Consider the following 17403-nt stretch of genomic DNA (forward strand, 5'->3'; position numbering starts at 1 on the left):
GCGAGGTTCGAGTGAAATTTCTTTAGGGGTGAGGGGCGAAAAAAAGGTTGGGAACCACTGACCTAGACTATAAAATGTTCTATATGCCCGCTTAGTCTGCAAAGTGATTTGACGTACAGAATTCTTCTGCATAACCAAATATGCGTGTGTGCATTCACACACATATACATACTGTACTGAAAGCATATGCCCCCCTAATTTTATTATTTAATTATGTCATGGCACCATCAGATCCTGATTCAGAAGAGGAGGAGGAGTTGGAACTGGGACCATCCGATGGGGAGGACACATCACCCTTGGAATGTTTGGAGAGGCCGGGGGCTGAGGATGATGCTGTACCAGTCTCCTCGGGCATTGGGGGAGGTGGTCAACTGGCCGGAGAGCTGTCTGCCCTCACAGATATGGCAGGATCGACTGCGGACAGGCAGTGGTTCTGAGAGGAGCATATCCCCTCTGATGAGGAACAGTTCCCACCCCCCACTTGATCCAAGGCACAGAGAGTAGAGTGGAGGCAAACTCAAAGGAAAGCTGTGAGGCTGCTTGAAAGATGGTGGTCCTGCCCCTCTTCACAAGGAACACCTGCCATGGGTTGACTTTGTTTGATTTGGCTTACACTCCCCTGGCTTTGGAAGAATTTAGCCTTAATTTTTATTTTTGCTTTTGCTTGTGCCTTGCCTTTTGCCTTGTGGACTTGGCTTTGGCCTAATGGACCTGTCTGACCTTTGGACAATTGCCTTGCCCTTTAGACCTTGACTCTGGACCTTGCCTTATAAGCTTGGTCCTTCTCTTTGGAATTTCTCTCTGCCTTTCCAAACTGATTTTGTCTATTGACTAGTGACCAGCTTTTGTTTGTGGGACTGAGGGTGGCTGCCTTCAGGGAAGTGTGGAGGGAACATTACCGGCAATTGTTATCTTGTTTGTTGTGGCAGCTAACAGGATGATAAAGGACTCTATCTATGCCTGCTTCTGCTTAGGTGGCTTGGGTCATAACATAATTAAAATATTGGTGAACAGTTGAAAATAAGCCCTCTTAACATATCTTACAACAATATTGTCCTATGAAAATATTGTTATCTGCCATTATCTGGAAGCATACATTTTCTTTAGCAGCCAGATTTAGAAGTTTGCAATTTTCCTGGAAATCCATTCATACTCCTACACCATTCAAAGAGTGTTCATCCCATGTGCCAAATCCCAAATGTCTATGGATATTGTCAGTCATTCAGGTCATCTTGTCCCAAAGGTGCTTTTTCAAGAGGCAACTGGACTTTCTTGTTTTTCTTTGAAGACTACAGGAACCATTTGCACTTCAGTTGAAGATGCAGACAACACAGACTCATCTCCAACAGTCTGCGCCTGTATTCAACAGTGAAGGGACACAAGGCAGAAAGCACAGCTCCACCACACAGTCCTTTCAGCAGCTCCAAGAAGGCTTCACACCAATTTGCAGTACTCAGGTGACCATGAGGACACAGACAAACCTCCAACAAGTCTCTAAAAGAATGCAAATAATGAGCTGTCTTTCAGGAATATAAATCCTTCCATTCCCCACCATCCAGAAGAAGCTTCTTGAATGAGAAGCAAAACGTCTTCAAAGAAAACAAGACAGTTTAGTTGCCTCTTGAAAAAGCCCCTTTGGGACAACCATGACTTGGATGACTGAGAATCTCCATAGACATAGGTTGATAGACTTTCCCCAGAAGAGTCATTCTCTTCTCTTTTCTTCCACTTTTTCCCAGAATTACATTTTTTTCCCTGAGACCTATAACTTTGCAGAACGTATCCAAAGTAGGATAATTTTAATCCAGTCATTCTTGGTTCAAATGAGAACTCTGATTGATTTGTTAAATGATCGAGTTGTTTGCTTTCTTAGTTATCCATAGTATTCTCAAGAATCTTCTTCTGGCTTCCGGTTTGAGCTTCTTCGGCAACAGACCGAAACCTCATCTCTGCGAGGTTTCGATCCGTGCTCGCCATTGGAGCGCCCCGAGCCTGCTGTTTTCGGGGCTAAGCCACCCCGTAGAGGTGGTGAAGAGGGGGGAGACTGTCTGTAGGGTTGAGGAGAACCGCATCTCTCCTCCCCAGCTGGCCATTACTCCCTTTCCCGAAGGTGGTTGTAGCGGTGGTCAGAAATGGCCACCACAAAGAAGAACTCAACCGGAAAAGAATGTGCAGGAGGAAGATAAGAAGAGAAAGTTTTGGTTGACTGGGTCAAACAGCAAAAGCAACAAATAAGGTACCCTGGAATTGAAACTATTAAAAAAAAATAACATTGTTCCCTAAGAAGATTTTTAAGCTGCGAAGGAGAGAGAAAAGGGGAAAGAATTGGTTTTTTTTCCTCATTTTCCTATACTGACAGCTAAGAGACTTAAGCAAGAAATTGGAAAAAAATCCACTTTGACATTAATAGGCATTTAATGCTGAAAATAAAAAGTCAAAGGGATAATAAAGATTTCTGGATAATCAAAAGTTTTTGAAAACAGGAAAGGAGAGAAAAAGAATAAAAGGGCAAGATCTGGAAGAGAGGAGACTGCCTGGAATTAAAAACAACTTACAGCAAAATCTCAACAAGACTTCCAAAAGATACATTCTAACTGAAATATTGCAACAAAAACCCCAGGAAGAGAAAGTGGAAAAAGAAATAAGATATAACTCAGGACTATTTGTATTACTTGATGATTTCTGGGTTTTTGGTTATTGTATTTGAATGACTAAAATCAATCGGGTGGTTGTTTAAAACTGTTTAAAATGGCTCCACTTTTAGAAGAACTGAAAATGGAACTTAAAAGGTACAAAGAAGATGCACAAGAAGGGAGAGGTTCTTTTGGCTTCGTATTTCAGTTTTTAGAAATGGAGATTTGGAATTATGAGAAATAACAAGAAATGCCTGCAGAACAAGAAGATTGCGACAAAGAAGAAGCCATCTTTAATGAACAAGTAATCTTGGGGGGGGGAGGAAAGGGGAGAAAGAGAATGGAAAGTTTAAGATTGGGAAAAAAAATTCAAAAAAAATAGAGTGAAAAATAAATATAAAATCAGAAAGCAACAGAAGAGGGAAATGCAGAAGAGAGAATTAGAAGTAGAGAGACAAGGGGGTAAAAAGGGGAGGGAGAAGATGAGAGGGAAGAAAGAAAGGAAAAGAAGTTATAAAGAAATAAAATACAGAGAAACAGGGCCTATTTAGAGATAATGGGTGAAAATTTAATGGAAAAAGGGATTCTGCAAAGGTACATAAGATAGTATGGTTATATTAGAAACAGAAATAATTTTAGAAAATATGAAACAATGTATGATTAAAATGTTTGATAAAATAGCTATCGAAATTCAGTGGAATGCTTGTTAATAAATAAATGTAACAAAATGAATATTTAATGATTTACAAAATATATGTGAAGAGAAATAAGGGAAAAATTAATTATGGAGATTATATGTGTCTTTAAGGAAGTATGATATTTAATTGAAAAGAAGTGTTAAAGATGTTAAGATTTTAATGATTATTAATGATAGAACTGAATTGGAATGGAATGAAGGTTTATAATTACATATATTTATAATCCTTTTTTTTTTAAAGAATATAGTGTGTATTATAAGAATGTACCAAGCAGAATTCAATTGGAAGTTATGTATTATGTATTATATTGAAGGTCATAACCTTAAGGTATATATTGAAGTTTAAATAAGAGTTGAATGGATGTAATTAAAAGATATAAAGGTGTCATACTCCAATTAGTAACTACAGGAGAAAATCTGTTTAATGAGAAAAGATAATGTGAAATTGAAACAGAACAGACAAAAGTATAAATATAATGATTTGAATTGAGATGAAATAATCAAAATAAAATTGAGAAAATTAAAAGAGGGGAAAAACTATATAGAAAATGTATAATAATATAAGATATGGAATAGAACACAAAAAGGAGCATGAAATTGAGTTTTGTGTCTGTATAAAGAAGTTCAACCCGGGACCATGCTATTTTCAAAAAATATGTTTTACTTGTATTTTGTGTGTGAAAACCCAAATAAAACTTTATTTTTAAAAAAAGAATCATCTTCTGTGTCAAAGTTCAAAAATATCAATATTCTTTCCATCCTGCTTCTTCAAACAATAGAATGTGACTATAAGAATCATATAACAATAAAATAGCCAAGACTGCTAATATCTAGAAACCCTAACTCTTACTTACGCAAAAGAAAAATCAGAACAGGCATAAAGAGAATGACAGAATAATTCCCCTTGAAAATTCTGTACAAGAATAAATGAAGATGAAATTAAATTTTCAGAACTTTCCTAAATGTTGCCATAGGCCTGAAAGACCGTCTTCCTGGGCATCTTCAGAAGCTGGTTCATAAGAGATTTATTTATTTACTTGCTTAGTTATGTGTTAAACTTACATGCTGCCTATCTCACCAAAGGTGACTATGGGTGGCTTACCAATTGTATGACAGATGGATATCATTAAAGCAAGGTATGTTTTTTCCAGAGAAGGCCACAGATTACATACCAATTGGTATAAAGAAATGAATAAGAAGTAAAAGTCGTGGTTACTACAACTCCCTGAGATTTTCTGGTTATTTTCAAGTCCAGAAGGACTCCCACAGTCTAGAGTTCTTTCCACCAACAAGAGATGAGCAGTAAACTAAACTGCAAACAAGAGTTCTGTCTTTCAAGTGTTCATTTCCCTTTCCTCAGACTGATAGTTTGTTGAATGTCCACAATAGTGTGACTAGATGAGCTCTCAACCCACTCATCTCTGATTCTTCTCTGAAAGAATAAAGTTATGGGCCAGTGATAAAATAACTGGTTGAGCCATTCTAAACCACACTTTTCCTGTTATACATTTGCTTTTTAAGATATGCTTTTAGATCTGAGGCATGGAATACATTTATCCCATTCACTGTACAAAACATTTTTAGTCAAAAAACAAACAAACAGGTTTGATTTCTAGCAAATGTTTGCATTACAGTCTGGAGACAGACGATACTGAAACAGAATAGGATAGCATTCACATTTAGCTAAGAACTACAGTTTTGGCTTAAAATTATTTTTGGTCACATTTGACCTAAATGAGCATCACAAATTATTTTAGTGAATTTTTGTTGTTTCCAGAATGCTTCTATGATCAAAGAAAAGTTCTCTGATTTATTGTTGAGATGATTTACCATTCCAGACAAATTGCTGCTAATTCCCCACTAGATGGGTTGAGTTCCAAGTTACTCTCATAAGATTTAAAAGCAAAATCATAAAAACTAGTTTCTTGTTTCTTTTGCACAAAGTCGTTTCCTAAAATAGATAATAGAAATGCATCAAGCAGATAAAAAAACAGTAAACAAATCAAATATGACTCGCCTTGACTGTTTATGTATGTATTACATTATTTCTCTCAACAGGAATGTCAGGAAAGGTTGAAGCATGAGCTTTATTGTTTGGCAGGTTTTTAAAGACAAGAAAACAATGAAGGAATATCTATTATTGAGCGCACTTGAAAAGTTTAAAGCATTTGGAAGAGTGGCTTTTCATAAACATAATGCAACAGACCGTTTAATTCATGTAACATAGTAGTTAATTGTGGACAGGACTTCATTTGTATTCTACTGACCAAAAATAATAATCCAGGTACCAACGTCATATTTTTTTCTCTGATATCTTTAAAATAGTAGTTAACTGCACTTTCCAAATATCTGGACCCTCCTAATAGTCTGAAATCATTGTGTCTTTTTTTCCATTCTATTGTTTGAGCTCATAGGAGGACAGTATTCTATAAAACACTGTCTGGCTATTGAGCTTGTTAATGAAAATATCTAATCATGCTCTTGGATCTTAATATTGGTTCAGTCATAAAAAGAAAAGTGGCTGCTATTTTGTCTTTGGGGAAAAAAAAGTTTTATCGTGGAAGATATTCTAAAAGTTGTAATTTGTATTATCAATGAAACTGGTACACTTAATATTCAGGCTTTTATACCTAAAATTTGAAAATGAACCTTCTTATAAGTTGCCTGCAATGCAATGGAGCCATCTAAAATAGTTTGCATGCAACTTGTATTTTACCTTTCTTAATAACAACCCTTTTCTTCTCCGGTTGTGGAAGAGACACCTGCAGTGTGCTATCCTTTAGTATCCTACTTTGACATTTTTTTCCAAAGTATTTTCTGCTTCTTGAAAATATTTTAGTCTATAACTGAATATTGTTCTTTTATAGTACATATTTAGTACAAATTTGACAAATTTGCTTTCCATGAGAAGGATTTGACTGAAAAGGAATTGTAAATAAGTAACCCCAGCTCCTGGAGAGTGTGAATGGATAGAAGAAGAGAACAGGTTTCTCAAAACAGAATACTTTGCAATTCAATTAATCCCAACAGATGTACAGGGCAAATGAGGGGCCTTGATGGTTTTCGGAGGATGAAAAAAGAATGCACACAGCTTGAGATTGAAACTGAAAAGAACTGCATAACTAATAAGGTTCTGTGTCAAAGACCCTTTATTACCTCACAGTTTTGTGAGATTTCTGAGAACCGTCCTGAACTGGCACTGTTGTGGGGTGGAAATTTAAATATGGCTAGGAAAGAAAGATTGGGTATCACGCAGAGAATAAAGAAATTTTAATTCCACCTTTATTTGTTTGTTTGTTTGTCAAATTTAGGTACAAACCCATCAGACTCTCAGAGTAACTTAATATATGTGTTTTGACAAAACACATTGATCCATTTCTAGTGTTTCATCTTAAGCAATATAAGGCACCATCTTGAGACGTTCATGTCTTGAACAGGAAGCATGCTTTATTATATTATGTGATGTTCTTCTTCACAGGGGCTCAGATGCAGGAGTAAGTGAATAATCAGAACAGTGCCATAGCTAACTGAGCTAGGAAATGAGAAATGAGGTTCAGATCTTAATTTTAGCATGAAGCTCCTAAGGTGGTTTTTGGCAAACTTGCAATCTTTATCCACACAATCCATTTTAAAATGAGGAAGAAAAAAAAAGAAAATCAAGGATATGTCCATATTGCGCATTTATCATAATTCGAGTAAGCAGGGTATGTTCATAATATGGTACATATTACCGTGATGTTTCTTTGTCCGAAATTTTAAAATCAGTTTATTTGTTGGAATTTATTGAACAAGCATGATTATTTTGTAAATAGTAATTGTGTTGTCATGTTTGAGAGTTCAAAACTCATGTAAGCAAATGGATTTCTCTTCCAAGTAAAAGAGGGGCCACAATGCTTCATCTGGGCAATATTTACATGAATCCATGAAGCAGAAAACTGAGAAGCTTTCTGAATTAACTCTTGCAGCAAAGGCAGTAGGTATAATAAACTTCTTTCACCTGAAATGAGAATTTCTGGGGCCAAAAGAAGGAATTTGTGAATTGTGTCAGGGCTGAAGAATGATCTTACTCTTCGGGTGCATGAAAAATTTCAGAAATTTTTGCATCTCAAGATCACTCCAGTGAACAAAATAACTGAACCAGAACAGTCACGGATAGCTTATATACAGTATGATATAAACCATAAAAAATGTATTTAAAATTTGCAGCAGATAGGCAAGGAATACAGCTAAGTGTAGAGTGTGTATGTACATGTCTACCAGAGACTGGAGAAACGGAAATAAAATTTTTCATGAATGAATCCGGAAAGTAACATAATTAGGATATTAGCAACAAAGTAAAATGTAAGCAAGGATTATAAAACACAAGTGAAGTACTATTTAATGCAGGTATGGCAAACCTTTTAGGTTTGGCAAGTCATTTTTTTAAGAAAATGCTTCTTTATGACTCTGCTGGCATGTCACACACACACTCAGAACAAAATAGAAACAATTCTCTATCTGTAGTAGCAGCAAGGTTGGGCCTGAGGTAGGGGTGATTCTTTCAGGCAGTGTTCGCTTTCTGTTAACAGGTGCAGCCTCTGCAGCCTCTAAAAACTGAGAAAGCTTGTCCTGTTCTTGCATGATTTTTCCAAGGCAGCAGAGGCCATGCATGTGATCGGTTCACCATCATTGATTTAATGCTTACTAAATCACATTCAACAGGAATAATAAAGTAAATGTTTTGCATCACCTCAGAGGACACCGTAAGACAATTTTAATGAGTATTGACCTCTGGTGTGGGGCACTGTTGATTCTTACTGATCTCATTTCCCTTCCCACTGATCTCACTGTCCAGGGACCCTTACTAAAACCGAATCTCTTTCATGGTGCCAGCCCTCTGGAGCAACTTTCTCTTGAGATCCAATCAGGTGGTCCAATCTTGACATGGTACATCTTATTTATGATTGTTGGAATTTTTATTCAGCCTCAATTTCTTGATTTGTGTTTTTGGAGAGAGGGGACCGGACTGGAATATTTTGATTTTCTTCGGAAAGATGGGCTTGTTTGTTGGGACCTTGGAGGTCTTCTAGTCCAAACCGTACTTAATCAGGAGACCGTCTACCATTTCAGACAAATGATTGTGTAGTCTCTTTTTGAAAGCCTCCAGTGATGGAGTACCCACAACTTCTGAAGGCAAGCTATTCCATGGGTTGATTGTGCTCACCTTTAGTAAATTTCTTCTTAGTTCTAGGTTGCTTCTTTCTTTGGTTAGTTTCCATCCAGTGCTTCTTGTCTTGCCTTTTGGTGCTTTGGAAAAGAATATGACACCCTCATCTTTGTAGAAACCCCTCAAATATTGGAACACTGCTATCATGTCAGCCTAGCCCTTGTTTTCATTAGACTAGACATACCCAATTCCTGCAACCATTCTTCATATGTTTCAACCTCCAGCCCCCTAATCATTCTTGCTGCTCTTTTCTGCTCTTTCCAGAGTCTCAATATTTTTTTTCATATTGCGGTGACCAGAACTGGGTGCATTATTCCAAGCGTGGTCTTACTAAGGCTTTATAAAGCAATTCTAGAACTTCATATTATCTTGATTTGAGCCCTCTATTAATGCAGCCTAGAATTGCATTGATTTTTTTGGGCTGTTGCTGCACACTGTTGGCTCACATTTAAATAATTGTCCACTAAGATTCCAAGATCCCTCTCATAGTTATTGACATTCAGCCAAGTTTCACCTAATGTATACCTGTGCTATTTTTCTTGCCTAAGTGTAAAACCTTATTTTTAATCTCATACAATTTCATTTTTTTAGATAGGGCCCAGTGGTCAGATCTGTCAAGATCTTTTTGGAGCCTGTCTTCTGAAGTGTTGATTATTCCTGTCAACTTAGTGTTTCCTACAAATTTATGAGTTCCCTTCTATCCTTTATCTAGATTGTTTATGAAGATGTTAAAGTGTGTATGTGTGTATGCGTGCACCCACCTTCAACTCAATGATTACTCTTGGAAACTGTCTAGAAACGTCTCCTCTGTTTTCTTGGCAAATTATCAATTGTGGTTTGTATTTGTCTCCTTCCTAGGCCAAAGAGAGACTGACTGAAACAAGGTAACCCAGTTGACTTTGTGCCCAAGGTGGGACTAGAATTCATGGTCTCTCAATTTCTACCCTGATTCCTTAACACTAAACCAAACTGACTCTCTTGTTAGAGAGTCTAGTAAATTAAATAAATTAAAAAATAAATCTTGCTGCATTCTCATGTAATGAAAAGTGTGTTTGTGTATTCCAAAGAATATTTATTATCAGCAAAGTTTAAATCCTTGATTCAATATAGCATTCAATAAATCTCTGAACTTAGTAATATCACTCTTACTTGAGAACTTTCCCTAAATTTTCCAGAACTCTGCAGATTGTTTCATGTGCAGCTTGAAAAGAGACAAGTTGTATAACCTGACGTTGTAAAGTTCACCAAGCATTTACAACTTTAAGATTACAGGGTATGACCAAGGCTGTAACTGGGAGTAAATATCAGCAAATTTCTGCTAAACAAAGGGTCTGCCCTTGTGGTTACCATATTATCTTTTATATTACCCATAATACTTATCAAGTCTCAGAGAAATAAATCGAAAAGGGTAGACAATTCTCAGCTAAGGTCAGTTGCAGAAAAAAAGATGCTTTCTTTTATCTGATTTTAATAAAGCCATATCAGAGAGCATAACCCTGTTTGCAGAAAAGAATCAAATAAAATTTACTAAATCATGTGTAGCCACTATTGAGTAAAGGTGTATTTTTAAAACTGTTACTTCTTGTAATGTTAATATACAGTATATAGTAGTGATTATACTCATTTAATAAACTTAAATAACTTTCCATTTTCCATAGTATACTCTCTCTGTGTGTGTGTATATATACAAACACACACACACATATACACATATACATACTATACTGAGTCTGTGACTCTTCTTCTTCCTACTATAACCAATCCTCAACATTTCCTTTCTTCTGTTTTCATTATGGCACCGCTGGCTATGTGCCATGTGCCAGTCTTGCATGTCTATTAAATTAGTGTTCTCTAATAGCAGATGGAGTTTTGGTTGCTTCTGCATGTTCTTTACTGTAGGCTGTTGCTAGTGAGTACACTAATCAAGTTTATTGATTGTTAATTAGAGCTCAGTTAAAAATAGTTGGGCTTCAAGTAATTACTGAGCTAAGAAGGCATTGGAACAGTATAAGCAGTCTTCCAAAGCATAGAATAACCAGTGAAAGGTAAAGAGATCTACAAGACCAGGGTTGATAATATGAAATTTTTAATTAAATTCATTTTAACCAAAGCTTATCACAGGACTTTAATATGCAACGTTTCACTACTACTACTACCTTCCCAAATCAAAAATGTGGCTTTAAGTTGTTTTGTTTAATTAAACTCATTATGAATTAAAAATTAATGTCAGTATAAACAAAGACATGACTCAAAGCCCCAAGCCAGTTATTTTGTCAAGTATCATACACAACCAGGAGCTCACTCAATAAATTTTCTGGATGTTGTTGGAAGCTTGAACATCAATGCAAAAACACAGATATTGTCTTTTAAGGTATATACATGACTTCCAGGTGTACTGCTTTCAATGTTGGTTTTACATTCATGATTCATGATTAGAATGTGCGAAACATATATATACCGTGTACATTTAAATAACTCAGAAGATGATGGGCTGTTAGTAATCAGAATAAACCGGGCTGCAGAGAAGGCATGTATTGGACTGCATAAACTCATTTTTTTTTTTTAGTTAAAGAGGTAATTTGATTTCAACAATATTCATTGTTTTCTGTGTCTACAATTTAAATGCCGAACTATGGACCTGTAAATCTCAAAGTGGTGGCTTGCTTTAATTCACTTGTATGATTAGGAAAGATCCGTGCTTAAATATGTAGCTTCTATCTAGTTTTGCCCTAACTCTTAGCACAGAAGAAAGGGCTGAAAAATGAAAACCTGCATGCCACCTTCATTTTATTTCTTTTAGGAATTAATTAAATAGCTATGAAAGCATTAACCTTTCATGACAGAATTTCTCAAGCCACCTTTATACAGGAATAGTGTTAATGGATGCATTTTTAATAGCCCAAGAAAAAAAAAATAAGTTCTGTTTTAATTAAAGAGTGAGAAGATATGGTTTTCTCTAGTGACCCCTGCGATTAGTCACCAGATTAACTGAATGCCAATTATTCCAGAATTCATTGTTTTATTTTCTCTTAATGGGCAGTGTTTCCCACTTCCTTCTCTTTCAGTGGTTTTGCAGATAATCAGTTGGACCTCCTATGAGAGATGCAAGGAGTCGCTTGTTTTTCCTTTGTGGAACCAGGAAGCGAATTAGCAACAATGAAATGCAGAATGCAAATGGCAGAACTTCACTTGCTAAAAACAATGAATGATTGCCATTGATGGAAGTTCTGTGTCCATGTTTTCTGTGTCCACTGTAACATTCTGCTAAGTTTCTCTTCAGTGTTTCCCCCTCCCACCTCTTTTTGTCAGTAATGGGAAAATACCAAACGGAATAGCATTATATCACAGATTTAACTTTCTTTGCTACATATGAGAAAAGACAGGAATCTGGGAGATATTTTCTGTGACAACCCTACCTTTTTAATATTCAGTCTTTCACCTTAAATAGATCTAAGGTTTGGTTTTGCTTTCAAAGTATGTGTTATAAAAAAAAAAAAAAGTGAGCAAAATTCAAATTTCACTTAAAAGTAACCTTGTGAGATTTCCTCAGAGGTTTTTTCCCCCATTAATGAAAGCATACTCTGTTCTGTATTAGTATGCATTTTAGCTTATGATTTTGACATTTATGAAATATAACTGTGTAAATAGACTATCATTTTCTATCTCCCAGGTTTTTTTCCAGAGTTTTTTTTTTTTTTTTTGTACAGTTTTCAAAACATGGTTATGTTTTTAAAGCTGTAAATCTCTACAAGGTTTCTATTAGACAAGGATATTATAAAGTTATCAATTAATCAAAATGGGCTGCCTGTTACCAGAAAGTAATTTTAAAAAATCTCTGGGGAGAGAAGACAATATCTTGGTCCTGCCTCAGATTTATTTGAATTGTACTGCTTTCACACAATATAACTGTGATTTGGTCTTTGCCCAACTGGGTAAGATAATCTAAAAGTAAGACTAAGTAATTTAAAACAATTAGTCCCTTTTAATAATTTAAACAATACAGCCAAAAGATGAACAGAGGAAGATGCAGACGTTTTGTATTGACTCATCAGTACCTACATTATTGTAATGTAGGTACTGATGAGTCAATACGAAATTCTTGCATCGACCTCTGTCTGTCTTTTGGCTGTATTGTTTAACAGCAAGTAGTTTAAAAGTGGCAAATCTTGTGACCATGTCATGAAATAACCACACATAGACTGAATTAAGGTTTTGATGAGTAAACTGATATGCCTCACGGCAGGGACCCCCAAATCCCAGTTCACATCCAGGTGCAAAACCATGCCCCCCCGCCTCACACTGCCAATCCACACAGCCAGAAATAACCTCTGCTTTACAGTTTAGATTTTTGGTATTTTTCATATTTACAATTTGTTCGTTTTCCAAAGTGTGTTTCGTTTCGTTTTAGGAATTCATAACGTAAACTTTTTTTTCAATTTTTACTCATCAGGTACCCCAGAGAAATGGCTTTATGGATTTGGATATTGAGCATCCTGAGCTACTCTTGCATTGCTTATGCATTAAGGTTGAAGAATTTGGATATATACCAGAGTAAGACAGAACTTAGTCACCTAGCAGTGAACCACGATACGGGGACAGTCTATTTAGGAGCCGTAAATGCCCTGCATCAACTCACAAAAGACTTGAAACTCTCAATAGATGAAGTCATCACTGGGCCACATTTGGATAACAAAAAATGCACACCTCCCATTGAAGAAAGCCAGTGTTCCGACAAACAAATGACGGACAATTACAACAAATTACTGCTGGTGGACACGCAAGAGAAGAGAATAGTAGTTTGCGGGAGTCTATTTAGGGGCATATGCTCTATAAGAGAACTTGAAAATATTTCCAACAGGACTTACTATGAGACCGGCAGTGGGGAGAAATCATTTGTTGCAAGCAATGATGAGAATGTAGCCACGGTGGGGCTGATCACCTCTTTGAAAAAAGGCCGCATGATGTTTGTAGGGAAGGGCAACGGGGCAAATGACAACGGGGTCATAATCAGCACGCGACAGCTTTTTAATGGAGAGGGGAGAGAGATTTTTGAATTGTATGCTGATCCTGCTGCTATTAAATCAGCATACCCTTACTCAAGCTCCCAGCAGTTCCTCTATATCTTTGAGGACAATAAATTTGTTTATTTTATTTTCAACCAGAATGAGAGGCAGGCCACTATAAATAGGACCCTCATTGGGCGACTCTGCAAAGAGGATGAACATTATCATTCCTATTTTGAAATGGACTTGGAGTGTAAAGATGACACCGGCCCTTTTAATCAAAGCAATGCCATCTATGCTTCTGTCCATGGGGAACACCCGACACATAATCTTGCATCATCAGAGCAAGCTTTTGAGGCCCCGCCACAGGACAAGCTGCTCATTGGCCTTTTCAGGAGAATGGAAAAAGACTCCTTGGTATCTGCCATGTGTGTTTATAATTTGAGCGATATCAACAAAAAAATGGAAGAAAACAGGGAGAAATGTTATACGAAGGATTCACGCAATGTTTTTTACAAACCATTCAGAACAGAAAATGCTCCATGCAAAACCACATCGCACCAGGTGAGTCGAAATAATTAAGTTGCTGTGGAAGATGAGCATTCATCTAGTGTTTCCCATCCATAGGATAAAAACCACAAGACTCGAACATCGTTAGTAAGCCCAAATGTATCCTTTTATTTATTTTTTTACCATCCAAAGATAATCCTGCACAATATTTATATTCTCTTTTTTTCAGGCAGTATTGCCTCACTTTTTCATATGAAAGACAACTATTTCAAACTGCATTTCATGTTTGATTTTACATTCGTTCAAGGATTTCAAACAGGCACAATCCAGTCAAATCTAAGCACGTCCATGAATACCTTTCAATAAAATAATTCCAATTTAAAAGTGCTTCCTGTTGGCTGAATTATGCCTTCATTGTTTCTATATCAAGGGACAGTAGTTGCTTCGGTAAATGTGTGTGTGTGTGTGTGTGTGTGTGTGTGTGTACCATGTTTCTCATATAATAAGGCCAGGTCTTTTTTTTTTTTTTTTGAGCCCCCCAAAAATGGCTAGGCCGTCTTTTTTGGGGGTGACTTAATTCCCCCCCTTGCATCTTCGAGCGGGCGGGCGGCGACGGCTTGGATGTTGACCTCAGCGTTGGTGGTGCACTTCGTATCGGGGTCAACGCAGGCAGCACCATATCCAGGTGTGCAACAAAAGTACTTCCTAACGGCAAGCCTCCCCCCACCATTCCCCCCCATTTCACATGTTTTAATATAGGCCTTAATTTGGGGGGAAGGGGCTTAATTTCATTTCATGCCTATAAAACATGCTGGGACTTCCTATTGGGGGAGGCCGTATTGTTGGAGAAACAGGATGGATGGATGGATGGATGGATGGATGGATGGATGGATATATATATATATATATATATATATATATATTTTCCCACGTCAGTTCAGCTTTGTTCAGCAGTATTTTCTGCCATCATCAGGCTTCTGTATTGTGTCCGTCTGAAACCACTGTAAAATCTGATCTCATAGATGAACACTATATAGAAGCCTGATGATGGCAGATGAGATTCTGCTGAAGCGTTGCTACAACTTTAAAAGCACAACTATAATGACGTGGGAAAATATAACAAAGCTGAATGCCATACATGTGAAAACTTAAGAAAACAATATATATATATATGAGAGAGAGACTTAGAGAAGAACGTAAGAAGTATCTATATAGTCTATTCATCATCTTCAGGCTTGTGTCTTCGGCTCTGTGCTTTACTGTGCTTCTTTGCTGGAAGACACCTGAAGATGATGAATGGGAACATTGTAGGTACTTCAATCCTCTAAGTTTTCAGCAGTACATGTATGGCTTCAGCTTTGGTATTTTCCACACATCATTGTAGTTGTGCTTTTAAAGTTGTAGCAACGTTTCAGCAGACTCTCATCTGCCATCATCAGGCTTCTGTATAGTGTTCATCTGAAACCACTGTAAAAGTCTGACTCATAGATGAACACTATACAGAAGCCTGATGATGGCAGATGAGAGTCTGCTGAAACTACAATGACGTGGGAAAATACCCGAACAAAGCTGAATGCCATATACATACATACATACATACATACATACATATACATACATACATACATACATACATACATACGAAAAAAGATTGATTATATTAGTGGCAGTATACATTAGAGCATCTGAGGAAACATTACAGGTCCTGCACATGGAGAACTATTTTCCTAGATGACATGTTAACATTGTTGAACATATGCAGTTTTGTAATCTTTTGATCAATTCACAACTTACTGAGATGTCACAATGTGCAACTTTTCTATCTTTTTGAAACACTTCAATTTTCAGATCAATCCTAGTTTTCAGGGTTTAGTGGTTAATATTTGTTTGAATTTATGATTCCTAATTCATGCTTCCTTTCTTAGAATTCAAGTGTGACATTTCCTTGTGGCTCTGAACATTTACCGTATCCTCTGGGAAGCAAAGAAGGGATTTCTGCAGAACCCGTGTTCAAAAAGGAAGGGATAAATTTGACAGCGGTGACCTTTGCTGTGGAGAATGGGAAGACTGTAGTATTCGTTGGAACATCAGATGGCAGAATTCTGAAGGTAATTTCTTATGTAACTTAATGCTAAAAATTAGGTGAGATAGAATGCTACAATTGTGACCATCATAAATCGGCTATAGACATAAAGTTATTCCAAGTGATGGTTTGACTTTGAAATAAAATAAATGAAGCTCAAAGCATTTGAAGGATAAATTCTGATCAGGCAATTCAGATAGTTCTCGACATAAAACCATTCGCTCAATGACTGCAGTTACAATAACACTGAAAAAAAAGACTCATTTTTCACACTTAAGACCATCCCCGTGACTACAAAATACATGTGCTTGACAATTGGTTCGTATTTATGATGGTTGCTGTGTCCAGGAGTCATGTGACCACCTTTTGCGATTCTCTGGTAAGCAACATCAATGGGGAAGCCAGATTCACTTTACAACCATGTTACTAACTTAACAACTGCAAGTGATTCACTTAACGGTGGCAAGAAAAGTTGTAAAATGGAGCAAAGCTCATTTAACAATAGTCTTGCTTAGCCACACAAAAAAAATGGGCTCTGTTGTAGTCGTAAGTTGAGGACCATCTGTACATTATTTAAAAGATTATGATAGTGATATATAACTCAAAAATTACCCTGTTTCTCCAACAATACGGCCTCCCCCAATAGGAAGTCCCAGCATGTTTTATAGGCATAAAATGAAATTAAGCCCCTCCCCCCAAATTAAGGCCTATATTAAAACATGCAAAATGGGGGGGAAATGGCAGGGGGGCTTGCCCTTAGGAAGTACTTTTGTTGCACACCCGGATATGGTGCTGCCTGCGTTGACCCCGATACGAAGTGCCCCACCAACGCCGAGGTCAACATCCAAGCCGTCGCCGCCTGCCTGCCCGAAGATGCAAGTGGGGGGAATTTAGTCACCCCCGAAAAGACGGCCTAGCCATTTTTTCGGGACTCCAAAAAAAAAAAAAGACCCGGCCTTATTATATGAGAAACACGGTAGTTCCTACCTACAATTCAGACTGTACTTAAAGTTCATAAACTCATCATTCAAGAAGATAGGTAATCTTTGCATAATGATCCTGCTTGGGACCAGTTTTCTGTTACAAAGTGATGGTTAGTCAACACACAATGTGATTGCATTGCCTAGCAGCAATAGTTAGGCAAGGACTTTATGATCCTCCTCCTCTCATGCTGCTGTTACCTCCATTTCAACTTCTGGGCCAACTCCCTGCTCCCTTCTGTTTTCTCTTATGCCTGCCACCACCCACCATCCCTACCTGATTTTGGGGGG

General features: G+C 37.1%; 1 protein-coding gene and 1 long non-coding RNA gene across 14 annotated transcripts in view; one reads left to right on the forward strand and one right to left on the reverse strand.

Moving 5' to 3' along the window:
- The window catches only part of PLXNB2 (plexin B2), a 357594-nt gene that overhangs the window by 229779 nt on the left and 110412 nt on the right, over window positions 1-17403 (forward strand). For all 13 annotated transcript variants that reach the window (XM_026669041.2, XM_026669040.2, XM_087969402.1 and 10 more), the window contains 2 exons: window positions 12987-14103; window positions 15975-16157. In XM_026669041.2, the coding sequence (XP_026524826.1) occupies window positions 13000-14103; window positions 15975-16157 (1287 nt within the window). In that variant the 5' untranslated portion in view covers window positions 12987-12999. The remainder of the gene's footprint in view (window positions 1-12986; window positions 14104-15974; window positions 16158-17403) is intronic.
- Window positions 1-17403, reverse strand: part of LOC148130126 (uncharacterized) — a 113529-nt gene that overhangs the window by 66263 nt on the left and 29863 nt on the right. The gene's annotated exons all lie outside the window — the stretch shown is intronic.

This window comes from Notechis scutatus, chromosome 6, assembly GCF_049901735.1.
Source record: "Notechis scutatus isolate UNSWTSFEM ecotype Mainland chromosome 6, rNotScu1.2, whole genome shotgun sequence".
NCBI lineage: Eukaryota > Metazoa > Chordata > Lepidosauria > Squamata > Elapidae > Notechis > Notechis scutatus.